General features: G+C 37.7%; 1 protein-coding gene across 25 annotated transcripts in view; it reads left to right on the top strand.

The window, feature by feature from the left end:
• FIP1L1 (factor interacting with PAPOLA and CPSF1) overlaps positions 1-27826 on the top strand; it is a 70195-nt gene that overhangs the window by 7144 nt on the left and 35225 nt on the right. For 3 of the 25 annotated variants that reach the window (XM_043544377.1, XM_037897774.2, XM_037897776.2), the window contains exons 3-11: positions 902-959; positions 2279-2382; positions 8385-8446; positions 10157-10264; positions 11240-11370; positions 11677-11745; positions 15602-15711; positions 16379-16516; positions 18316-18423. In XM_043544377.1, the coding sequence (XP_043400312.1) occupies positions 902-959; positions 2279-2382; positions 8385-8446; positions 10157-10264; positions 11240-11370; positions 11677-11745; positions 15602-15711; positions 16379-16516; positions 18316-18423 (888 nt within the window). Of the gene's footprint in view, positions 1-901; positions 960-2278; positions 2383-8384; positions 8447-10156; positions 10265-11239; positions 11371-11676; positions 11746-15601; positions 15712-16378; positions 16517-18315; positions 18424-27826 lie in introns of those variants that run through there. The other 22 variants (XM_043544379.1, XM_043544368.1, XM_037897777.2 and 19 more) reach the window with 13 other exon arrangements.

Genomic DNA, 27826 nt, shown 5'->3' with positions numbered 1-27826 from the left:
CCAGAAAGAAGCTGGGACAACAGACCCCATCTCAAATAAATCTGTTAGTCTTTAAGGTGCCACTGGACCCCTTCTTGTTTTTGTGGATACAGACTAATACCTACCCCCTGATACTAGACTCCATCCAGGGGCTTGAGGAAATAATTTTAAGTACCAGTATTCTCTTTTTCAGTTAAGGAGCATTGGTCAGTGTAGCTCTTGTATGTTGTTTTGTTTGTTAAGCAACATAAACAAGGATGTCAACAAAGTGTTAAAAATTTAGTTTAGTAGTCAGTTTTTGCTGTCTCAGAAGCAACAAAACACTGGCTATTGAGTTAACTTGTTTATAAGTTTCAGAGTGCCACAATGACTTAAAAAACAAACAGAATTTTCAAAACTGGTGGACATTACAAATCAGGTTACAACAAATTTAAAGGCCAATCAAATGTTGTATTTAAAATATCTTATACTGTTGTGTCAGATAAAAAAAAGAAAAAGAAACCTTGATAGAGATTTTTTTGAAGCATTCTTGGACGTTTAGGCACACGTCTTTCACCATTTTAATCGAAGACGTGTCTAAACAACCTAGTCATTGTAAAATCTGAGTCCTCATTTTGCATACTAAGGACCAAATCCTCCTCCCGTTATACTCAATGAAAAAGCTCCCTTATGACTTCAATAGGTATAGGATCCAAACATGGTGAAAAATTGAAAGTACAGTACTCTAAAAATATCTAGTTCACATAATTTGTGTCACATGATAACTTAATGTCAACTTTACACTATCTCTTAGAATATTTTTGCTTAGCAGTCATATAAAAGACTGCTGGGACACTGGCTGTACTTCAAAATACTGTATCGGTGCTTTTCACTGTAACATGTAGGTACACGTAGTAACTAGCTTGCATTTTCTGTTTTTAAGTGCTCCACCTCCTTCTGCAAATGAAGAGGAAGCTGCTGAAAATGGTGTAGTGAAAACGGTAATTTTAAATATATATTACAGACATTCATTAATATGCTTTGCTTTCACATGGGGCAGTGATAATTTCAGTGACTAAAGAACTTCGCTAAAGTAACTGACTTTACATGTTAGTTTGTAAGTTGTCACTTTATTTGGCTAATTTTCAGTTCATTTTTTATGTGCAGTGCTTGCCAGAAATTTCTTAACACCCGAAATGGTACTTATTCTGTGACCTTGTGTCTCTCTCGTGGGTTAACCTTTCACTAAGAATTACCTTTAAAATGGGTCTAACAATGACCTAACAGGAATGTTGAAACTTATCTAATGTTTGGAAAGTGTTTTGTGGTTGTCAGATTAAAAGCACTGTGAAAATGCTAATTACTATTAGTGCTGCAAACAGTTTTTTGGGGGGATAATTCTGATTTTGTAAATGAACAATGGTTTTAACATTTTGGACACATGGAGACAACTAGTTAGTACAATGTTTTAAATGTGTATGCATGTTAATATTCATTTCTAATAACGTCTGCCCCTTCCCCCTTTTGCATCTCCAGGCAATTAACTTGTATGCTACAGAGAAGAACCGTATATTAAGACATGTTAATAAAATTAAGGTTATTAAGGGAAAAGGAGGAATAGGAAGGGTATACATATAGGATCAACAGTATGCCTTAATTTTATAAATTCCTGAGTAACAGGAAAAAAATCAGATAATTTATTCAAGGACTATTATTGGTATACATTGAATACGTTATTTGATGAGTAGTATTCACCCAGCTGTAGAGAAAAGAAATTGTTTATGTAAATTATTTAATGAAAATTTTTGATGTTTGCTGAATTTCTTGTACCTGAACATTGTTTTTACCAGCATTTGTATATATTAGTATTTGATTTGCTGTGAAAATGTAAATAAAGATGCAGAGAGCTTGGTTTCTCTTATTTTTGTATTCTTTCCGTGTTGAGCAGGTGATGGAAGAGCTGAACTGTTATGGACTAGGTAGACAAACTGCGGTCTTGGGTAGCCAAAACCAGTTTTTCTTTACTATGCAAAATGTTACATTTGACAAATAGCGTATTGACATTCAAGATACTTAAGTCTTATCACCCCTTTGCATCCAGATATCATCAATGTTTACGTAGACTCAATGGGTAAGTTTGGTTTTCCTGGTAGCACCCTGTTGTGCTAAGCAGTAGATGCCAGCTGTAAGCCAAAACGTATAAATTAACTTGTTAATGTTCATTTGTTTTTTCCACCAAAGTTCTCTGGACTGGATGCTTAAGTCTATGATATTTTAGGCAAATATCTGATTGTACCTATTATGTCTGTTTTTGTTGAAGAAGGTGACAGAGGCTGAGGATGACAGTGACAGTGACAGCGATGATGATGAGGATGATGTTCATGTCACCATAGGAGATATTAAAACAGGAGCTCCACAGTATGGGTAAGTTATTTTCAGTGCCTGAATATTAAGTGTTTGACTCAGATCTTGCAGCAAGTATAATGCTTAAAATAGATGACAACTAATTTGTTCTGTGTGCTTCTATTTAGCCTTTTTATCTGGTTAACCAATTAAAATTTAATTATCGAATTGATCTGAAAACAGAAAACTGTAAAATAGAATTTCTGCAAGGAAGAACCAGCAGATAGGTTACATTTTCACTTTCTGAAAAACACAGGGTGGGTTTTATTTAAATCATGATGTAAATCACTAGTCAGGAAGACTCGATCTAATCATGGATTGCTACATAAAAGTGCATTCTTGTTGGTCGTTATAACCTTAATACATATTTTTCACAACTCAGAGATAGATGTAGGTTTCATTTTTAGAAGGTACACACTATACATTTTTAAAGTGATTTATTTTGAAAACTTTTCAGATTCGTTTTACAGTTATACCAGAAAATGAATGATTGTTTGGTTATTATATTTACCAAAGGTAACTGAAGCAGATATTTATGAAGTCATTGGGAGGCGAACTATCTCCAATTCAACGGGTTAATCATTAATATTTGGAGGATTTTCTTGCCATGCTGTATTAGGAGGAGAACATCACCAGAGAGACATTTAAATTGTTTTATTTAACTAAAACAACAACGTTCTGTATTCTGGATTTTTTTTCTTCAACAGCAAACATATAATATTTTAACAAAACAAGCATATGAATTTTTGAATTTAGTTAAACATTCAAGTTTTTTAAAATCAGGTTTGTTTTTTAAAATTGTTTTTAATTAAAATAGTTAAATGAAATATTTAAAAAAAAAAATTAAATCGACTGTGTGAGCCAGGTCAACATGAGAAACTTAAAATATTGGCTTCTGCTGCTAACTCAGTCGTCTTCACCTTCGTTTTCCTGTTTGTTCGTAATCTGGAAAAGAAAAACAAGTTTTCCTGCTTTTTCAGGTCCCAAACAATTTCTCAGTTCGAAATGAATTAGTTTAGAGGAAGAAAATATTCTTTCTACGCAAGCAGAAGAAGCTATTGCTGTTAAAAGTGAGATTCACTTCAACAGTCTCTGAATCCAAGTGCTTGAATGACTTCTACCAGTTCACTGGTGTGACTTTCTTTAAAACATCATCAGCAAACACATAGTTCTTGAATGGTTTACCCTTAGGTCTGAAGTTTATTATAGTTGGCATTATGGAGGGATGTTTGCTGGATGTCCATGTCCTAGCCAGCTCCTCTTCTTCAGCAGTTAAGGTTTGACCCTGGTACCAAGTATTGAGAATATTTGGAAGAAAATGAGCTTGAGATAGTGCTTGTCCCATTTGTTTTTTTAGTGCTTGTAATTTAACTCTGTCATTGCATATTTCTCTTTTTAAGATCTCACTCAGTTCCTTCCAAATTTCAATAGCATCAGCAATAAAACAGCTATTTCCCTGCATTTTGTGCAAGTCTACAGAAATAGGCTTCAGGGTACTCGGCATGGGTTCAACGTTTCTCTCAAACCCACTGCTGAGAACCTTGGCTGTGACAGTGCCATCTGTTTTTTCATGAACTGTCATCAGATTAGGCCAGTTCTTGATCTAGTGCTCAAAACAGTCCACTACTGAGTTCCATTGTACATCTTGTGGGAGAGTTAGCTTGGTTCCTCCAACTTTTTTCAGAGCAGCTGCTACAAAGTGGTTGTTACAGAAGTATTTTGCAGTTTCAACAACATTAGCCTTTATTTCTAGAACACTGAAGTCTTTGGCTAGGAGGTACATCAAATGAGCACTGCAGATGCATGTTGTTAGCTTGGGACTCTCTTCTATATAATTTCTTCTCATCTTGGATACGTTTGCAGCATTGTCTGTGATTAGACATTTGAATTTTTTTTCAGTTTGTTCTAGCTTTTACTGCTACTTCTTGTAAGTATTCTGCTGTGTGTGCATTTCCTGTTGTATCAGTTTTTTCTGTAAGGAAGACATTCCCTTTTTCTGTTGTCACACAAGCACATACAACAGGATCATTGTGGACATTGCTCCACCCATCAAGACTCAGGTTAACAATTTCACCCTCTAGACCTTTTGCACACCGCTCAATTTCTCTTTCATAGACTTTATCTGGCAATTTGTCTGAGACATCTGCTCTGTTGGGTGGACTGTATTCTGGTCTTAATGACTGAACCATGTTAATGAAGTGTGCGTTCAGTCATACGGAAAGGAGAGTTTGTTGCATAAACAAACTGGGCAATTTTTTCATCAATTACTTCTTTTTGTAATCTGCTGGTTCTTATCACAAACTTAGCTATAGTTGTTTCTGGATGATGGAGATTTTTTTTTCTTTTTGCTACAGGTTTGAGTTCACTGTGGCTATGTGACATACATGATGTGACTGAAACACTATCATTGGCAGATAACTCTGAAACTATAGAAAATGATGGTGAGCTTGAAGGTGGATAGTTTTGAGAATCCTGTATGTTGAGGATGGATTCTCCTAAACAAAATAAGATGATGCAGTTATTTAATTATTATTACCATACTGCTCATTTAGTATTACTCATTGCATTCACTGACACTCAGTACTATTTTAAAGGTGAAATTGTAAAAGGAAGATCTGCCTATTTCATGTATTTATTTTTATCACAACTGCATCTAAAATGATAGAGTAACAACTATATTTTTTGCTCAAACATGAGAATTTAAGAATAGTCCAGAAGGAAGACAGGCAGTCCTTAAGACAGAAGTATGAAATAAAAAAGTTTACCAACCTGAAGATCCTGCATCTTCAGACATGTTCTTTTCATCATCTTTAATGCAGCTTCCTCCTGAGAAGGAACACTTCTCATGATGTTGTTTCATTCGGGCAACCAGGCCTTGCATTTCTTTGTTGCACTGTTTGCATGTTGCACGCATGCCTGTCTTACTCACAGATAGAGGAACTTCATTGAAACGTTCCCAAACTGGGTCTCTCTTACAGTCTATTGCCATTACAGGTTTTCCCTTCTAGTGAGAGAATGGTATGATAGTTCTCAAATCAATGAAGGCTACACTCAAAAAGGCCTCAAGACTTCTGAAATATACTGCTCAAACAGCTTCACTTTTGTTTCTATTGCCTGTCCCTCCCTTCTCGCATTTATCTCCAGACTTCTTCTCCTTGTCCAGATCTATGCCGCCCCCAACAATCTTCTATTCATTGAACTTTCTGAAACTTTGCACTTTTAGAGAGAGGTAAGGGATTGACTCTGTGTACACAAATTTGCAGAGGGACAACAGGGTTGAGGTCTGTTATTTCTCAACCCCCTCCCCCCCCTTATTTATACATTTTTGCTGTTAACAAGCATGTTATCTCTGGAGACACAAATCCACAGTTTGTGAACTGCAAAACTAAGCATCTCTGATGGTATCTTCTAGACTGAGCACTGAGTCCCATTGGGTAGATAGAAAAATTAACCTAAATAATCTATACAGAAGCCCCTGGAACGCCATAAGATTGGGTCCCTAATTCATGAACTATTGGAACTCATTTACAAAACTTTTCTTAAACATTACATGAATATATTGTCTCATACTATAGAATTAGAATTTATAATCCCTATTCCATGATGAGATATCTTTGAGCTATAAAGTATCTTAAATATAACTATCTTTAGATAGGTTTCTTCCTCAAAAAGCATTTTATTTAAAAAATCAATTTTTTTTTTTAAATCATTGATTTTTATCCACCCTGGAAGAACAGTTGCATTGCAGAAACGTATGGTGGCTGAGACTTACAGTTTTAATTAAGTGGCAATATAACCAAATTAGAATTTTAGGGTAATATTTATGATATATTGACTTTTCCTTTGCAAACTGGAAAGTATTATGCACAAAGAGAACATTAAATATGTTTGTTCTCAATCTAGTTTCTAGTGGACAAGGTGCATATTAAAACACCATCATACCTAGCATTTTTATGATGTTCATAGAGGATTTAGTGGACTTCAGGGTTGAACTGGCAGTCCTTAGAGATGGTCCCTCAAAGTTAGGGCTCAGGCACACGGTTGGGCTGTGTAGAAAAACTTGGATTATCACTGTCCTGTATTTTTTTTTCCTGTGAATAGAGGACTTCATTTTCACTTTCTGCTACCCCAACAACTTTAAAGAGTACTAAGTTCACTTAAAATTATGGAATGCAATTTTCCAAGTGAATTATGTATTTACAAGGATTCTGAAGGAAAAGCACCATTAAAGAATGAAAGTCTGCTTTAGGGTTGCTGTTCATGTGTAGAATAAAATTCTATTAATCTCATGCCTATGATAATACTGAGCCAAATTCTGCTTGCCTTTCTCATATGTGTAGTCCAGTTGACTATTTACATGAATAGAACTAGTAGAGTTTAATGCTGTATGTGCTGCAGTAGTACATTTTTTAGGCATAATTTACTGGGTTATGTACACTATCTTAACAGTCTTACGTACACAGTCTTAACTTTAGAATTATGTTGCATATTCTTCAGTTTTGCAAAGTGTTCACTATTTCAGAGCTTTTAGTATTTCCTATCTTAAAATAACTAAATTTGCCAAACTGTGCAATATTAAAAAATGCAAACTCTGTCATCAGTATTTGTGATTGATTGTCATTTCAACAGCATACTGCATGCTCTGGAGCTGGTCACTCTTGGATAAGGAGAACCTGGAGGGGGGGGAATAGGGAGGAAGGTTAGGATTACATTTTTCATGGCCAGGGTAACCCTCTTACCCTGACTACCTAGGATTATTAACATATTATACTAAACCTTATTAAACTGAGTACAAGGAATTTTAAATAAAATGAACATTTTTTCTAAAAAGCCTTTCCAGAACAATGTTATACAATGAATTTGTCACCCACTCTTGCTTTTATGCATGGAAAAAAGATTTTAAAATTAATTCAGTTTTAGTTTAAATAAACTTTAGTACAGTAAGTTATTTTACAAGCTTAAATTATCTCCATGTATAATATTTAGTTTTGGCCGTTGATAAGAGAACTATAAAATTTTCTCAGCAAAGTCAAATACCGATGTAGCATGTCATACCAGAAGAAAAGTGCTATTTGCCAGTCTTGCATTATTGCAATGCAAATTACTTTTATTTAGGAAGAGAACTGGAATGAGAACAATGTTGCAGGATAGTTACACCATAAATTGTACCCTTCCTTTTACTTACCAAGATTATATAATAAAAGTGTCTTCACTACATTTAGGGGCAAATACTACCTGTGGGGATGAGCCAATTGCACACATCCTGGGGTAGAACTTGTTCCTTGGTGTCCTGAGTTACAACACCATTACTGGGCCTTTTCAAGTGACAGCACTCTATTATTAGAGCAGTGTCCTGTCTTGTTTATAGTTAAGGTATTTTTATATATTTGCACTGGAAGTTCAAGATCTGTTGGTATCTGTGAAGAAAGTTCTGTTGGCCTAATTTTTGTTCGCTGTTTTTGTAACATTTAGTTAGTGTAAAGATATGAGATTTGTTTAATTTACTGAGGAGTATTTGAGGTGGTACAAAATAGCATTTTCAGCAAAAGACACAAGGGTATGTACTTATTAAAACTACAATAACCTTTCAGTCAGTTTTGATAAATGCTTATTCTTCCTGCTTCAGTACAGATTAAATGATAATAATGAAACAATAAAGACTCTTTATCGAAAGCATTCTTCAGTCCTAGTTCCCTGGCATCGTCTGTATCCCTAAGTGAGCCCTTTTTTATTTCTTTTTCGGTCCTGTTAATTCTTGAGGCTCTGTCATGGTCACTATGCTTTCAGCACCCAAAGTGTGATTGAGACTTCAGTGCCATTTATTAATTGGAGATATTGCTATTGAGTGTTGGAGTGATGCACTGTCTTGCTCCTAGACTCATCTCTCTACTTCTGCTCTGTTAGTTTGGAGAGCTAGAGATTGAGAATGATAATCAAGTCTAGGTCCTCTTCTTGTTTCTGGATATAGCTAACCATTTTTGTCAGTTTTCTCTACCTAATTCAGTTTTGTTAATTTCTTGAAGCTATGGAACAGCTCCTGTGAATCTCAACATCAAGACAGGAGGTCGAGTTTATGGATCTTCTGGTAAAAAAAAAAAATGTTTGCACATTTATATTAATAGAAAAATGTAACCAATGCAGTAATCTGTAGTAGTAGCAGCACATACTCTGTTTCTAGTAACAATTTTTGTCTAAAGTTTCTGCACAGTGTTAGTGAATTAGACAAATATAAAATTAACATTTTAGTCCATTAGCTTTTAGTGCAGAGGTCCCCAAACTGAGGGGTGCACCCCCGTAGGGGGACAGGAGGAATGTTTGGAGGGGCGGGGCCTGGGCCAGCTCCAAAGGGGTGTGGGGAGGGAGAGCCACCCAGACCCCCTCTGCTCTTAGCTCTGCTCCAGCCCTGGCCCCACCCCTAGCCTCGGCCCCTGGGTGGGAAGTGGGGTGGACAGGTGCAAGGGGGGGGCGAGATCCTGAAAAGTTTTGGGACCAATGCTGTAGTGTATTAGATCTGCTGATATATTCAGAATTAGGGCCGTAAAAATTGTATAGTTGCATTATGTATAATTTAATCCTAACATTTAAGGTAATACAAATAATGAAAAATAATATAAATAGTATATTATCAATTGTACAGCAGAAGTCCCTGGAGAAACATGTTTGCCTTTGTATTTACCATCTATACCATAAGGCACTTAAAGGGTAACACTTAGTTAACCTCTGTTGCTGATATCTACTATTGCATTCTCTCAGCTCTCTTGTAAAAATTCTGTTTGCATTCCAGCAGTGATGAATGATCTACAACTGCTTAGATAATATGAGCTAACAAGATGCATAACAGGTGTCATGACTTGAACCGTTGTCTTCCCTTGCTATATGTCTAATTTAGATGGTATACTGCTTGGAGAAGAAAACTCTTTTTAACTGTCTGTAAAGCACCATTTATATCTATGGCACTATAAAATAATGATGATAGATCTGCACAAATTAATGAGTCAAAGTACGTGGCAGAAATATATATATAATTTAAGATCCAATATACAATGCTTGCATTTTGCTATAAAACTACTACTATATGTAAAGCTTTGGATGATATATTCTTGAATGTGGAAGGGCCATGTGATGTCCTAAGTGCAGTGGAAAAGGTGTGGTGCCACTTCATGGCAAGGGCAGGGCACAGCACAGAGAAGCCATAATTGGAGACTGCTCTGTGAGTGCATGCATAGAGCACAGCTCAGATTGCAATAGAAGGGTTTCAGCATGTGGCTGTTCAGATGGTCTGTACCCTGACCTTTTGGTTCTGGGGCAGGGGTTGCCTGAGAGGAGGATATGTTTTTCACAGGGACTTTTTTCATGTCATCCACTTAAGTTTATTGGTAACAAGAAATAACTGTGATGCCTCTAAAACCAGTCCTCAAAACACCAATTATGTTAACTGAAATTTCTGATAAAACAAACACATGTATAAAACTGTTGTTTTATGAGCATTTGGTGTACAGTAGTTAAAGTCTACAAAAATTAATTACAGACCATGTAGTTGCTATTAATTCACTGTAGGTAAGTTGGAAGGATAAAATGTGTTTAAGATAGTAAAGAAAATTATTTCATTTAGATTATAAGCTCTTTGGGCAAGGATTCTTTCTTCTTACTTGTCTGTAAAATGCCTAGCACTCTAGTGCTGTATAACTTGTCAAAAATAAAATTTTAATTTTAGGAAAGTCACATGAAAAGTGTTGCATTTATTAAAATCCCCTTTACAGAGTTAAGTTACGATTTTTGTTTCTTCTCTTTATAGGTGCAAAAGTCAAAGGAGTTGATCTTGATGCACCAGGAAGTATTAATGGTGTTCCACTGCTGGAAGTAGATTTAGATTCTTTTGAGGATAAACCTTGGCGAAAACCAGGTAATATTTCTGCATGACATTCTTATTGCATAATAATGTATACATAAATTGAAATACAAGTATATTTAATAGATTACTTTGGAGAGTTTTTACCCACAGCAGATTAATTTAGTGGTAACGCCCTACAAATGGAAGTAATATACACAATAGTACTCATGTTTAATTGTACAATTAATGAGCTAAATCATCCAGTCCTTCTTGAAAAACATGTAAAGGGAGATGAGTTACGCTGATGAGAATGTATTAATCTGGAGTTCCAGGGTATCCACTGCAAACACCTGTCAACAAGTGGCAGGGAGAAAGGGTCATGGTATATGCCCAGCTAAATTCATGGACATCCTGAGAGATCCATGAGTGGAAAATCCAAAGTTCTCTAGGGTTGTTGCCATTGGTAGCACATTCAGGCATGGAGCCAGAGATAAAGCAGAAAATAATGTTACTAGCAGTAAAAGCTACATAGAATGATTGCCCCTTAGCTCTTGTCACTCTCTGATATATTGTATTCATGCAGGGCACCCACAGACTTTGAGGAGAAGGTTGACTCTTAAGGTCTCTGCATGTGTTCATTGTTTTCTGCTTACCCCTCTCCCTATACATATGGTAAAGCCAGATTTGGCCAGTATTTGCATTCTTTTTATCCCTGTAAACTGCTCATTGGAGTATTTTGTAAATTGCTTTGAAGATGGAAATGATGTCTTTACAAAGATGTAAGAGGCATATTGCTTTTTGATTTATTGTTTAAAGCCTGATCTCTGCAAAATTGGAATGTATAGCATGACCAGAATAGACATCAAATATGTTGAACAGTAGAAGGTTGCATATTATTCAGTGTAAGAAATCTATAATTCTTAACATTGGGACTTTCCCCTGATTTCTGATTCTTTCTGTTGCTATAAACAAAGCAGAAATAGAAGTAGAAAAGGAAGGATGAGTTATAATGCTTAATTCTTAGAATTTGTGCTTTTCTGTTTGAAGGTGCTGATCTTTCAGATTATTTCAATTATGGGTTTAATGAAGATACCTGGAAAGCTTACTGTGAAAAACAAAAGAGGATACGAATGGGACTCGAAATTTTACCAGTTACCTCAACTACAAATAAAATTATGGTAATTAATAACATTTTTGTGGTATTCCATAATATGTAAACACTCCTCCCCCCCCCCCCATAAAGCTGTTATGGTGCTGTGTCACTGTTTGTGTGTTAGAAACCTCTTCTGTCTGGTACAATATCATTATTAATAAGTTCATACTTTATCTTTCTTTTCCCGCCACCCAGAATCTTTCTCTGTTGTTTCGTTGACTATTTGTGCAGATAGTGGCACTTCTAGGCTGTAACCATGTGTTAGTCATGATGTAGCCCATCAATTCAAAGTTGTGTGGTATCTTAATGGGCAATGTGTTATTTAACTTAGGCCGAAGACAATTCTATGGAAGTAACACCAGGTGCAGAGATTCAAGATGGCAGATACAATCTTTTTAAGGTGAATTTTAGTAAACTTTCCTTGGTTGCTCTCATTTTTGTTGAGTATTGCTTCCCATACCACTCTCAAGTGATAGAGGCAAGATTGAAGTGGACATAGCTATTTTTCTAAGCTCTCATCTTACATCAGTGACTTTCAGTGTATCTCACAAAGTTGCTGAATTGAAAAAAAAAGTTTGTTTTGTTATCACTGCTGCAAGCATGTGAGTTAATGGCCTAGAGCACTAACAACTGCTAAGTGAAACTATACTTGCTTTATGTGGTGGTTTTATATTTTTAGTTATAGTGCATTTGTTATTCAGGTTAAAGAATTCCTGCAGTGGTTCTGGAGAGGCTTTGGAGGCTATTGGAGGCTGTTATGGCATGATATTTTACCCCACAGCCTTGTAGTTATTTTACTTTGTTTTGTACCCTTCATCCTCAGTGAGTCTGAGATGTGAAGATGTCTTTTCTTTTAAGTTCTTCTGTTGTCTAATATGGGTTAGATGTACTCTGCTTTATTTCCATCTGATATTTGTCTAAATGAGGACAAACTGCCATAAGAAAATATCAGTATTTTAACAGAAACACAACCTAGCTACTTGCTTTTATTTTCAGTAGACTGGAGTGAAGCATTGACTTAAATTTTCTCTTTTTTTGAAAGTCACTCTTCAATCATTCAATTTATATTAAAACTGCTTTTAATATAAATAAGTCTGTAGATTCAGTTGCAATACTAAAGTCATTTTATTTTGGTTGTTGAGTTGTAATGTATGGTAAGTATTTCATTCTTGAACTTCATTAAAACCAGTTCAGAATAGATGATTGCTGTTTCTCTATTCCATGCTACAGCAACAGAAACAGCAATTGTAGCCAGGTGGGTGGGGTTTTTTTTGTTTGTTTGTTGGGGGGGGGGGAGGTGCGCCATTTCTCACTCCTACATTGCTGCAGTGTCCACTAGTTTTCTTCTCTGTCTCAGTGAGGATATTCTTTACAGTAGCTTCTGTAGCTTTTCTTTCCTCCGTGTTCATCATGGCAGAGTTCAGAAAATGCAAGGAGTGTGGTCTCCCATTGCAACTAACCATTACAAGGTCAGACTCTCTTCTGAACCTGCTGCTTACCTTGGTAAGGGGAGATTTAAGTGATCCGACTCAGAGGCTTCCTCACTTGAGTCTGGGGATTGAGGTTTGAAGCTCTAACAGGAAGACAGCGTGGGGGCAAGAGCTAGTGATATGTCGTGGTTTAGGTAAGTATTTTCATTGTCTAAACACAAGAGATTGTTGGCCATGCGTGTCTTCCAATTTACGTGCCTTTTCTGGGAATGAGGAGGATATGTACATATCTCCTATAGATGTCTGAGGACAAAGACATTTTTTCTTTTGAAGAATATAACTTCTGTCTGGGTTAGTACAGAACCTATCATTTAATATTAATCTTGTTAATTTCCCCATAATGAAACCATGAATGAATTTTATTTGAATACAGTTTGTTCATAACCACTCCAGACTTCATATTTGAGCTATGTTTACAATTAGAATGTGACAAAACAATTTTGTAAATGTATGGTTTTAGTTTTTGAAATAGCATTCTATGGCTGATCATTTGAAGGGTCTAAAACATAAAAGGGCATACATTTGGTTAGGATGAGAAAATAGAGTAAGCTGAACAGGGTAATGAAGAACATGCTTATTTTATCATTTTGTTAAACACTTTTCATTCTCCATTGAACTATAAAAACGAAAATATTATTTGCCTTCATATTATAGGTTTAGACTAGCCCTGAAGTAACTAACAAAAATAAATCTCAGTATTTTCACTTTTTCCAGAATTGATTGGCCAATAGAAATCTTTAGGGATTTTATCCTTCACCTGAAGGGTCTGTAATAATTAGTTATTCAGTTTTTCTAGCTATTATGCCTTTTTATTTCTGGTTAAAAGGAAAACTTGAACAATTATGCCACTCTTTTGCATGTTTGATTAGAAATTTGTTAAAATTCCAGTGTGACCATGGCAACAAAATGTTGAATACAAAATTACTTTACTATACATGGAAATAGCTCCACAATGATTTCTCTTTAAGCTGGATATCCTGTGAGGATAAAGAATCCAAGATTGTTTATTATCATTACTAATTACTTAAGCACTGAAAGTCTCTGAAGTGTTTGTACATAAATTCGTAAAGGAAGACACAATCCTTGCGTTAGACAACTTACCATCTAAGGTTGGACTACTGTGCCTGTGTGGAGCTCTGTTTAAGGCATTGGGGCTGTGCAAAGGCTCTGCAGTCCATTGTCATGTGAAAAGTTACAAGATCAGAGCCTATATGGAAGTATACCATGATTTAGCTAAATTCCCATATAATAATTTGAGATATTGGTATCTAAACAATCATCCAATAAATGTTGTTAAATGGAAATTGTTTTACAGATGTTAAGGACTGGAAAGTTGAGTGTGTATTGTTAAAAAAGCATAGGAAAGTATAACTCTTATTATATTTCTAATTCTTCATTTAAAATTTTGGTTCTTGATCTACCTTATTGGCTAATGCATATCTCATACAGTATACTTAGAAAAGGTCTTAGGGTTTTTTTGGCTCCTAATTCCACTTTTGCTACTGCTTTTCCAAAGAGAGTCTCTGAAGAGGTGGCATATGTGTGTCATTCCACTACTGAATTACTACTACTTCTGTTTCTTTCATAGTGCTCACATATTTCCCTAACAAAGTCTTTCAGATACTTTGCTTATAAACTGTGCCACTGTCAGCTGCAGAATCTGTGGGGAAAAATAGGTGTTAGAGGTATTTGCACCAGAAGTACTTAAGATAGAAATGCTACAAAATCTTGCACTACTTTACAAACTTTTCTACATTTCTAATATTTGTTACTAAACTGAAAATGCCAGTAGCTGCATGGTTAAAGTACATGAATTGAATATTCTTGGTATGGCTTTCAACAGTGAGGTAATTACCATATATACACGTTCATAAGCCGAATATTTCTGGTAAAAAAGTGATACATCAAAGAGCGGGGGTTGGCTTATAAAGAGGTTTATACCAAAATTTGATGATTTTAAACTCTATGAAATCATTGAATTGAATATGTAATACATTGTCATTTTGTTTACCTGGAGCGTTCACAGGCACGGAGCCCCTCAGCTCCCTGTGGCCGCGGTTCGCCGTTCCCAGCCAGTGGGAGCCAAAGTTTGCCAACCCCTGAAATATAGGGTTGGCTTATGAAAGGGTCATACAGTTTTTACTATTTTTACCTATCCATCTTGGGGGGTTGGCTTATAAATGAATGGGCTAATGAACAAGTATATAAGTTAATTAGGTTGTAGTTACTGTCTCATTAAATGAAGAATGTTTTCACCTTGTTTTGCAGTTTGTTTTTGATGTAAAGACTTTACATTCCATTAGTTTTCTTGATGAGGAGTGTCTTTGAAAATAACTTCGATATTTTATATCAAAATGTTGTTATTTTATAAAAAGAGTCTGCAGGAAGACTAATTTAACCCAGATTTTATTGTCCTTGGTCATATGCCTTGAAAAAGTTAGGAATTTTGATCTTCATAGATAAATGTGAAGCTCTTTAGTTTCCTTTTTTATTGTTAAAAACAATTTTTTGCAAGTAACTCTTCCTTGTAAAATGTGGGATTTTATTAACTGTGCAAGAATGATAGTTTTAATATTATTAAAGTTGTGAATCATAGAATATCAGGGTTGGAAGGGACCTCAGGAGGTCATCTAGTCCAACCCCTGCTCAAAGCAGGACCAATCCCCAGAGTCATGTGGTCTGTCTTACCAGTGTGTATTGTTGCATCGAGTGATGGTACTGTTAAACTTCTGAGGCTGAGCTAATGAGGAAAACGTTATTTTGAAGGTACAGCAGGGCAGAACTGGAAATATGGAGAAGGAGGTGGCAGTGCAATTGACCAAAGCTGAGTTTACATCTCCTCCCCCACTGTTCAAATCAGGAATCCCAACAAACAGGTCAGTTGGACAGTCATAATTTCATAACTTGTCATAAAGAGTTTTCTTTTTAAAGGTTTTGATCTGTTGTAAAAATTAAAAAAATGTGACTAGTTAAAAATATGCAAGGAAGCATGATCTTACTCAGTTTCAGTTTGTAACCAGCTCTCAGTGAAGCATTTCTCTTTGCGCATGCAATGCGACTCCTGTGATATTCCTAAAAGAAATGGTAGCATGACAGACCAGGAAAAAACGATAGGACCAAACAGGACAACAATGAAAATCCCAGTGTTGGTATCTCATATAGTATTTTCTATATAGTTAATTTGGTTACCAAAGAGTAGAATAGCCACCAAAATGTCTCTTGTTAACACTGCAATACTGGCACTAACACAAATATTTTTTTGAAATAAACAAAATTTAGAGTTGGAAAGCTAGAATAAAAACAGCTCCGGGCTCCTGGGATCTAGTCCCCGCCCTACAAGGTATCTCTTGCTTTCTTGCACTTGGTTGACACTTAGCATACTTTCCTTAAAAGTGGAGGAAATAACTTCATTACTGTAGTATTGTTCCAACCTCCCTGGCTTTAATATGTACTGCTTGTGTCCTCCCTTCAACTCTAAGCTTTACTGTGTTTGTGATTATGAACTTGGCTGTCTTTGGAGTTCATGACTCTACTTTGTTCTAGTTATCAAATGGTCCTGAAGAGCAATTCTGCTGGCAACTCAAAAAACCTGAAGGCATTTTATCATAGTATCGTAGACGTTACAGATGATGGCAGTGGAAATGTATTGAGTCATCCAGTCCCACTCTTCCCCAATTCAAGGTTTTTTGCTATTCATTTTTTAGTACTATGTCAGGAGTAATTTTAAATATCCCAAAGAAGGGGGCTTATATCACATTTTTGAAAGGCTGTTTAACAGACAAATACATCTCTCTGTAAAGAAATCCTTGCTTGATATTCAGCCAAAATGTTCCCCGCCTGTTGCTCTGAGTTATACTCCATTGTACTAAACTAAATAGTTCTTCTCTGTGCTTGGGGCTTACGCTGTTCAGATGTTGGTAGGTTATTTTCAAGTCCCTCCACCGACCTTTATTTATCCAAGAAACCGTATTACTTTTAACCTTCCCTCATTTATATATCCTTCCAACCCCCCTGACAATTTTTATTTCTCTTATCTGAATTACCTGTAGTTTGTCTCTATTGGTAATGAGATTCCCAGACTGAACACAGTATTCCAGGTGTGATTGCTTTAGAACTGTGCAGAGTACCATTGTTGTTCCATGATACGATGCCTTGTGTAACACAGCCCATTTTTACATTGGTATTTTAAATACTTTAGATAGTGTTAATGAACTACTATGAAATTAGATTTTTAAATATATTAGCTTAAAATATGTGGAAAACATTGGTAGTGTAGACCTGGATTGCATATTCTGTAGATGTATATTATAGGAGTGTGCAGTTTTAGTTTAAGCACTGTGTTTGTGTGTATTGAAATTGAATGTTATTTTGTAAGGAAAATCCCTTTGACATACTGCAGATGGAATTAAAATTTCATGCCATGCCTCTTCCCTTTCCCAGTGTTCTCCTGCCTACTTTCATTTCCCCTCACATCCCTTATCTTTGAGTCTCAGCTTGCAGCTACCATATTCTGATTTTCCAGTGATACTAAAGTCAGTAAACATTGTTATTAATTAGAGGAGTTATTCTTGAGCAATTGGAGGTGCACTCCTTTTCTTAAAGAGCCAAGTTTACTCCCCAACTTTTGATATCTTTGGGAGTAGAGATTGGAAATCTAACCTGGTTCTCTTGTATGGCAACAGAGAGCACAAATCAGCATGCCAGCATTTATATTTCTATCTATTTCTTCCCCATCAGTACACATTTAGAATAGATGTGTATATTGTGTGTCTGTATTATATATAAACTTTGCTTAAATCATTGTAATTGCATGTCCTTATAATGGCAAAGCTGACTTTTTTTTAGTATTTGTTGCCTGCTATTTTAGAATACGCTGAGTTATAAGTTGCTATGCCAAAAACAATGTTTCTTATAAATGGTCAGATGAGACTTTGAAAGAAAAATATTTGTAAATTATTATAAACAACTTAGTCTTGGATCATTTGCAATGCATGCTTCTACTTAAAACATTTTTGGTAGAATGCTGTAACAGCAGTACAAAGCTCATCACCACCAGCACCTTCCCTGCACCCTGTTTGTATATGAGGGAAGGTTACTCTGACTTTTTTCATTGCAAATTAGTGGGTTAATGAAAAAACGTGGAAAAACTATTGTAGATGCTTATCCCTTAAAATAAGAGAATTTTAACTAGGTACAGCTTATTTCAGGTGATAGGATTGCACTGCAATCCCAGTCTGATGTCACTTGTTAAAAATTCCCAGTGTAGTATGAGGCGCTAGCGGTAGTGTTGTTTATAAATTTGCTAGTAAAGCTTCTTGTCTTACATAAGAACTCCTGCTAGCTTTTAACAGTAGTTGATATGCTGGGTGGAGGGAGTGGAAGAATGACAGTGGAAATGGGAGTAGGGAAGAGAAGAGGAGCTCAAAGAACAGAAAAGATAGAGACAAGAAAAGAAAGACCTAGAAAATTTATCTCACCAGAAACAGCACCTCTTCTCAGTCACAGACAAGCACTGCTTCCAGAAAAGCCAGTTCAGGCATCGGGAAGTGGCAGGAGCGATATGGGAGGGCCGAATCACCTGAACTAAGGTAAGAAAAACAAAAAATTAGGGCACAATCCTTATTTAACATTTTAATCCCTCCCTCCCCCCTCCGTCTCCCCACTTTTTTTTTTAATTTTTTTTTTTTCTTTTTGGTCATTGGTGGGACATTGTCCCCCTTAGACAGATTTTTGGAAATCTACCTAGTCAGGGCCGCCATATGGTTTCCTGGATATACTCTTGTGCCTAGATATTGCAGCACATATTTCCCCTTATTTGGGAGTCTGAAAACAGGTGGTGGTCTGACCGCATAATATATGTGTGAGAAGCAAAAATTGAAAAGCATTTCACTTTAAAAATATTTTCTCTAGTGTTTGAATTTAGAGCCTGTTAATTGCTCCCATCCAATGGCTTATCAGCTAGAAAACCCTAATACCCAAATAGCTTTTCCTCCAGTATGTAAATCAGTAATAGTGGTCAGCCAGGAGCATGGAAACTGTTGTTCAAATGGTACAAATAGAACTGTCATTGGCTACTAAAAAGCTAAGAAGCAGTTTTAGCCAGATGGTAATAGGTTTCATTTGAAAAAAAAAAAAAAATCATGAATGTACATCATATGAATACTCCTGTATAATGGAAGGCTTCCATTTGATTGAATATCTTTCATGATAGCTCAGTTATTAAGTTTATTTAGAAACTGCAGTATAAATTTAATCATGTACAAGGTTAAAGATTATTGAATAAACAATATGTACTTCTGAAAGAACTAGAACATTATGGAAGTCATCTAATAGATGTCTAAATAACACAGTATTTAGTTAGATTTTTTAGCAGCTTAACAGAGACAGATATAATTACAGGGTGAGTCTTGTTCTGTCACTGGGCTAGCTGTACCTCTGTCCGTTCTTTGGGGTCTCTGTGAGAGCACCACCTAGAGGTGTCAGGCCTTTGGCCTTTACCATTTCTGGGGTGGAATTCCACAGTTTGCCCACTGTCACACCAGGATCCCTTGGGTATCAACTGTAACTAATGCTGCAGGTCCTACTGGGGTATGACCCCGCAAGGGTTTCTCTTTCGGAGCTTGTGACAACGTACACTTGCAGTGAGACAGAATCAGCTTCTTCAAAACAAAACATGATTTATTTTGCTGAAAGGGTACACAATACTTAGATTAGTAGATATAAAATAAAAGGCTGTACATACATATTCCCTTGCCTAAACTTAATCTCTCTATCCACCGCTCAGGTGCGTCTGGCTTATTTCCCCATCTCTGAGTTGGGAGAACCAGCCTACACTGCTTGTAGCCTTTTCCCTTTGTCTTTGAGTGCATCCTCTTTTCAGCTTATTTTCCCCACCCACCGCTAACAGCACCCAAGACCAGCTCACCTCAAAAACCTCTTCAGTTTCTTTTTAAAATGATCCCGGTCTTTTGATCTCAGTGATAGAAAGCGAAAAGTTCTAGCCTGGATGAAGCCAGCTAGGTAGCTGCTGCTCCCTCATTTGATAGCCCAGGCATTGTGCACTTAGCTGCTTTGAAGGCGTGTACCTAAAGCTAAATTATATCTGTTATTGTTTTACCTTTCCTGCTCAGATCTGTAGAAGCCCCCTGTAACAAGGCGCACCATGGGCCCATCTGGTTTTGGACCCTGTTGCCCTCTCCAGTCAGTCAGGAATGCCTCAGCTTGATGCAACACCAGTGTTCTTTATTTACAGTTGTTTTCCCACCACCACTTTCCACCTGTGTATAGGTTTCGCAGCCCACTTTGCCAAGTACAGGCCTGGCCAGCAACAGACCAGAAGGCTCCCAACTCCCTCTGTGCTTAGCCTTTCGCTTCCTCCGAACCTTTATAGCCCTCGTTAATGAGGCTGGCAGGTGCTGCCCGTTACCAGGCAGACACAGGGCTATCCAACCAGCCCCAATCCATTCTCCTTGATTGGAGCAGGAGTGGCAGGGGCTGATTAAGTGCTTCTCACTCAGCACCCTGTCACACCCCTTTGCAGCTCTCTGCATTTGGTCAGGCACCAATATAAAATTGAATAGGGAAACTATGATGTTTTACACATCATATTAATAAAAATACCACCTGCACTATTTACAACAAATATAAAGCAATGAAGGAACCTCTTTGAACATATTCATAGCTAGATTGTGAACAGATTGAACATTTATGAAGTATATTTCAGACTAGCTTAACAGCCAGCACACAGACGGTTTAGGTCTTTGTAGACTGTTCTGTTCTCACAGGTCAAAGTGGAACATTTATAAAAATGGTATGTTTCCAACAGTCTAGGTATGAACTTGAACAGTGAAGTGCAACATTTCTTGCATCTATATTGTAATTGATACAGCACATTTTTAGTAATATGTAGTGTAACTAACTCTCCATTACTTTTTTGGTAGTATTCTTATGTTGTTTATCCCTTGTCTGCTCTGTTAATTTTATTATTTTATGTTTCTAATGGATATTTCCATTAGGAGAAAAATGACTTGTCACCTTGACAGTCATGTTCTCAGTTCTGCATGGTTCAGAGAAAAAGCACTGTAAGTGCCACAGAACATTGATCTGTGCTTGTTCATAATTAAATAGATAAATACTTCAGATTCCCTGAATCAACACTGCAAGATTAAAGGGGGAAATATCAACTAGAGTTGAAATATGTCTGTTCAATAAATGTTGTACAGAATTGAACCTGGATTACTTTGTTACTTTTGTTTGCTTACTTGTGCCCAACAATTAACAGCAAGTAGAACTGTCTCAACAAATCCCTGGTCCTCGTAAGGAGATACAAGGGAACAAAATGTACATATGGAGGTAGGATAAGAAGAAACAAAGAAAAGCATTATTTTTATTAGTTAATGGTTTCTAAAACACTATGAAGATGAAGAGCAAAATATAAATGTACAGTTGATACTGAGTAGCCTAGTCAATAATTAGTATCTTTCAGATTTTATTAGTTTATACATTTGGAAAAAGTTGAGTTTGTGTTTAAACACATTTCATTGTTCATAGTCTCATTTCTGGTGAAGGTATGAAGCAGTTTATATCAACTTGGAATTTCTTAACAGAGTTGCATTTGTATTTTTTTTTCTTTTCATTTATAAAACCTAAACAAGTTTAGCCTGCCATATAAGAGAGTACCTCTTTGAACTAGATTTCCTTGGAGAATAAGGATAGTGTAATTCGAATGGTTTATAAATAACCATTCTCTGCTTAGAATGGAACCATTCACTAAAACATTATTCATTTTCGAGTGACTGTCCATGTGGATAATACTTCTGGTGTGCATGTGCCCCATTTCCACACGACTAGATTCTTTTTGGCACGCAGGGTCCTTTGGGGCAGTGCCTGCACCCTACATGCCTTTGGGGCGTAAAGGGTGGAGCAAGCAAAATTGTCCTTCAATTCCTTCTTACTGCCCATGGCAGCAAGATGGAACTCCTTTAGTGTATACTTACACGTGGTCTCGTTAGTCTAGTTAGTAGTAGTTAGTTTAGTTTTATTTGTGCCCATTGGCAAAAAAACAAAAGCAAACCCTTTTATAGTAGATTAGGACATATCTCCAGTACTGGAACTCAAGACACTATGACTGAATTAAAGTCACTAGGATTTAAAATTTGTCCCTCTTGTGAGGTTGCTCTCCTGCTCAGTGATGGGCACACTCTAGGTGCCTCTTGTGCCTTGGCGAGGGGCGTGTCTCTGACACAGAAAGCAAGCAAGGCCTGCCTCAGGCTCTTTCTGCTGGAGTGCTCAATGAAGAGCCTCTTCAAAGTATGAGGAAAAAGAACCTTTGAAGCCTGAACTTTCAGCTAGTGCTCCTGTGAGCAGTGGCTCTGCTGTGAGCTCCTGGGCTCATTTTTTCATTGAAGAGCTTTAACTCTTTGACTACTGAGTATTGAAGAGCAGTCAAGACCTCCTTTACCCAGTCATCAGAAAGGGATAGGAAGGAACATCACTGCAAGGACGAGTGTAGGCATAGGTCATCTTCTCTGGTGCTTAGTAAAATGAGGCAGAAGGCCCATCATGCCTCTGTATTGGCTCTTGCTCTTCCGTGGAAAGGGAGTTCACAGGCTAGATCTAAGTATGATGGATCAAAGTATGTTGGCTGGTCACTAAGATATCTGTGGTACCATCTGAAACCAAGGTTCGTACTTCCCCCCTAGTACTATTGACTTGGTACCAATGTCAGCACAGCACACTTGGTACTGATAACCTTGGTGCCCATAACTCTGATGTTGACCTCCATGGTGCAGATGTTTCTAGCCCAGGTTCTCAGTACCAAGTGATCTCACAATGACCACATAACTGGAGTCACCCTTGCTGGACTCATCTGTGGCTAGAGGTGCATCTGCCTTGGTACCGTCTGCAAATACCACCACAATACTGATGAGCTCTCCTGTTCAGATTGTGGATAGGATTTGGGTATGCCCTATGACACTAGACAGAGTAGCTCCCTCTTTGGAAGAAATATATTCATCCAGACTTGTAACAGAGGGCGCCTAGAGCGCAAGCATGGCCCCAACAGACGTTGCTGGCCAAAAATAATCCAGTCTTGCGTGCATGGGGAATATGCTCACCAGGAGTGGAATCCATGTAGATAACATATCTCAAAGAATCCAAGTTACTATAAGGTAAGTAACTTAGGAGAGAACTCTTCACTGTTTTGTTTTTCAGGAAGTAGACAACAAAATACAAAGTACATTTTAAAAAGGAAGGATTTTGAACTGTTCAATTTGTATTAAAGAATTCTGTCAAGAAACACTTCTTGCAGCTTCCAATGTATTAGTTACATGTGTACCTCACTCCTACAGAAAACAGATAAAGTTTACTGAATGGAGAAGGGGAGAAGAAAGTGAACAATCTGAGATAAGGAAAACAAGGTCCATGAGCCTTCATATCCCTCTTTCAGTATCTAGAAATCTACACTATGTTGTTTTGGACAGTGGTTGTATGTGTAAAGTAGGTGATCTGGAGATCCACTCGCTGGTTCATTTATTTTCGTCAGAATGCTATCCCAGAACCACCCTGTGCATGGACGTTCCTAGAATGTGGCGATAAATGCCAGCTCTCGCTTTGCCAGATATTCAACGTCAGCTGCTATCTCGTGGACCTGTTGCGTGCTTTCACTTGGGGGTCTTGTGTAACATGTAAGGATTGTAATTGCATGAATTTCAGCATAGTCTCTGGATGCAGACCGACTTCTATCTGGGCCAGTCTGCTTCCAAACTCTGCCTCCCAAATTTGCTTTTAGCATGTAGGTGACTTAATTGTAAAATCTAGGAGCATGCTTTAAATAGTCAAAACCTGTTTAACTCTGATTTTTTTTAGCTGATTATCCAGTTTTTCAATCTTTAGATGGAAGGGTTGGTAATCCAAGACCTTTCATCAGATTGTGTTTTAATTGTAAATACTGGTAGATATTACTCTCCCTCTCCCCTCCAGCTCCTTTCTTCCTTATATGCACATGTACACACAACACAAATAGACCTCTGTTTTTGTCTAAGCACTATATATACACTATGGTTTATATTCACATAACATTCAGCAGTTGTATTTTGCTCTTCACCTCCTTTTAGAAATTGAGTGTGAAACACTGGTGTGATATATTGTTTGGTTTTTTGGCTTAGAAAATCAGCGAATAACTTCTGTGTATGAGGTGTAGTTTCTGTGTTGCCTGCATTTTCAGACCTGAATAGCTAGGTCCTCCATTCTTTTCACCCGATGTCAACCCACTTGTTTCCAAAATGTTTCAATCTCCTGTACTGTATTGACTAATGTCACTAAAAACTTTCATATTCTGTTGATCTGTTTTATGATATAGTCTGGCAGCTTTATGACATAATCTTGCAATTTACTGTATGTAAGTAATGATTGATTTTCACCTGTGGTGGTATGTTCTCTTCCATTTGATTTAATTAATTTGTGTAAGACTGATAAAGCTTAGCTTTTGGTAGATGAATGTCTGCTTTCCTCATGGAAGCATATAGTTTTTTCAGTTTCAATCTATGCTTTTTCTGCCCTCTAAAACTAAAAAAAAAAAAATACTTTTAGTTCCAAAAGTTAATTTTCCAGCTGGTTAGTGGTAGTAGTTTGGGGACAAAGTAGTTGTGAATTGTGGAGCTGAGTAGACCTAAAGAGACTTTTATAAGAGACAGTCTGTAAGAAGCTATGTGGGGAGCAGAAATTTGATGGTAGAGGGCTCTTCAATCTGGCAGACAAAGGTATCTAGCAGACAAAGTGTCTGGAAGTTGAAACTTGACAAATTCATGCTTGAAATAAGATGTACGTCTCTAACAATGAGGGCAGTTAGTCATTGGAACAACTTACTAAGGGTTGTGGTGGATTCTCCATCACTGGCAATTTTAAAATCAAAACTGGATGTTTTTCTAAGAGATATGCTGTAGTTCAAACAGGAATTAATTAAAGGAAGTTCTGTGGCCTGTTATGCAGAAGGGCAGAGTCAATGATCACAGTGCTCCCTTCAGGCCTTAGAATCTATGACTCTCTCTCCAAAAGTCCTCTGTCTAATAGTGTTGATTTTTGAATTATTCCTGTTTTTCTCTCAGTATGTTCCAAAGCTTTGTTTAATGTCACTCTTAAATCATTCATGCTTTTTGTGACCCATATAAATTGCTAGTCCTTAAAAACAGAAGGATGGCAGAATGTAAAAAGGTAGCAGAATTTCCATTTGAACCCAAGTGACTTTACATCCTGATATTATTCTAAATACTGCAGTGTTCTGTTACTTTTCTGGTTTACTAGTAGGTGGGTCTTTAACTAGTAATAGAGAATTGTCTGTATTTAGTAAAGACTTGCATTCGGTCTCTATGATTTGATACCTTGTGACACACTTTCTTTCCTTATTGCTATCATTAAAAATTCTAATACCAAAGAGAATAAACCAGAGAAAAGAGGCAGCCTCGTCTGCTCCCTGTTTCCAGTTCACAGAATACATGCAAAAAAATTAGGTTGGAGTAAAATAAGCGCAACATATTGAAAGACAAAATGTTAAAATTCTCAAGCTGTTTCACAGCTGTATCACTTCATAAAGGAAAAGAGAGAGACTAGGACACTTGCCACAGTGTGGGTGAGAAGAAAAATGGGAACACAGATTCTTCGGACTCTTGCTTCTAAAATGAAAAATGTCTCAACATCTGTAAGGGACTACAATTGCTATATTCTGTTTAGTCTATGTTTGCCTCTTTTGAATGTACTTTTAGAAGATCTTGTCTTTCTCCTACCTCAGAACTAGTATCCTTTAGTTTTTGAGGTCCTCTCCAAAATGCAGACCTTTGGGAATTATTTGAAGCCCAATGAAAATGAGTAGTCCAGGTTTTGTGAAGGGCTAAACCTCCCTCCTACATTATCAGAGCAGTATATCTTGTGAGAACATTTTAAAACGTCTCAGATGTGAAAGCATGTGGTGAAACACATCTGAGGAAAGAGTACAGAGGTAGGGGAGTATTAAGTATGATGCTGAAAGTAGATTAGTTAACTTCGAGACAGTGAAGAAAATTCTGTTTGCTGGCATAACTTGCATGTTTTATTAATAATTTACACTTATAGGGTGAGTTTCCTATGAGGATCTCAAAGAGCATTATAAATACTGCATCTCTCAAAGCATGGTTAAGTTGTTAGGGGGTATATGTAGGACATTTAAACTGCGCTTGAAGTATGGCCACCTCTGTGGTGACATGTGGAAACTGTTTACTGGCAGAGAAATAGTGTATGACAGCTGAGAACTGGAAGGGACTGGACTAGCCAAGTGAAAATCTCAGGAGGAATTAGGTAGCCAGGGTACAGTTATTGGAGCTAGAATTTGCTTAGGGTACCAAGATTTATACCCTCTGCTCTAACACAAATGCCACAGATTCTTTAACAACCATGTCTCTTTTTTCTGTCATGTGTTAAAAAAAAATCTTAAACTAATGGTTTTTCAGACAAAGCTATTGTATGTGACCTTTGTGTTGATATTTAAGGTACTTGGAAAGTTCGTCAATCGGTGGAATTCTGAAATGTATTGTCCCATCTCTATCTCAAATCTCTGTGATTGTGATTCATTCCTCTATAACAAGAAGGATGATGGTTGTGGTGGTGAGAGATCTTCAGTAGTATAAAGTGACAAAAAATGCAGAAAATCTCAAGGATCTCTGAGTGGATGTAGAGTAGAACTTCGGTTAAGACCTTCTGGTGGTTCGTGAGTAAAGCTCCGTGTTTGTCACAGAGCTCACAGATTACGTGCCTTTCTGTGACTTATGCAGCGGCCCAGGCCACTGGCCCGGGAGCTGCCTGAGCAGCTCAGCCAGCCCCTGGGCCAGTCGCACCGGCTGATGCTGGAGCAGTCTCAGGCCCCCACCCCTGAGCAGCAGGAGTTTGGGTGTGGGAGGGCTCAGGCCTGGGGATTGGGGTGTGGGGCAGTGTTTACCTGCGGGGGGGGCTCCCCAGAAGGGTGACAGGAACTCAGCTCCTAGCTCCACATGGTGCCGCTGCCAGCAGGCACCACCCACACAGCTCCCATTAGCTGCGGTTTCCAGCCAATGGGAGCTGCAAAACCAGGGCTTGGGGCGGAGCGGAGGCAGCAGGTGGAGATAGGAGCTGTTGGTCACCGCTTCCCAGGAGCCAGGAAGGGAACCTACCCCAGCCCTGCCAACCCCCTCCCCCAGCACTCGTGGCACCCCCTGGGCTGCAACCCCCCCGAGCACCCGCAGCGCAGCCATACACAACCCCCCGCCACCCTTTGAGTATACACAGTGCCCCCAGGGCTACCGCCCTCCTCCGAGCTGCCCCCACCAAGTTTTAGTTAGGGGTATATAGTAAAAGTGATGGACAGGTCATGGGCTGTGAATTTTTGTTTATTGCTCGTGACCTGTCCATGACTTTTACTAAAAATACTTGTGACTAAAACGTAGCCTTATTCATGAGGTGGTGACCACTAGGTTGCACCTCTCAGATTGAAGTGGGTGGAAACAGCAAAATCCCTTGGACACTAGGCCCAGCAGGAACAAATGAAGTTGATGGTAGTAGAAACTCTGCTCCCTTCTACTACTCTTTCTACTGAAACTGCCATTCCACTCCACACCTCTGCTTTCATTTCAGCTCTGGGGGCAGCACCACTTCAAGAAATTGTGTAACTGGTTCCACAGCTGCTTAATGGTGCTGTTGGACCTCACTGTTGAGGAGGCAGGAAAGGGAGAAGTACTTACACCAGTCCCCCCACCTACCTGCACTCAAAACCATTTATGGGTTTATGCTCTGAATCAGTCCTTAGAATCATAAGTATTTGATATTTGGGCAATAAATTACGGATGGATTTTAGATCCTGGGTGAAGAAAGGTTGAGAAACACTGGGGGTCCCTGCCAAAAACAAAAATGAAAATAAAGTCTGGTGAGAGGCTTGAGTTGAACTTTTATCCTACTATTAATTTCCTTGTTAATGAAGGCAAACCCAGGAAG

The sequence above is a fragment of the Chelonia mydas genome, chromosome 4 (genome assembly GCF_015237465.2).
Source record: "Chelonia mydas isolate rCheMyd1 chromosome 4, rCheMyd1.pri.v2, whole genome shotgun sequence".
Taxonomy (NCBI): Eukaryota; Metazoa; Chordata; order Testudines; family Cheloniidae; genus Chelonia; species Chelonia mydas.
This window is presented reverse-complemented; position numbering and strand designations above follow the sequence as displayed.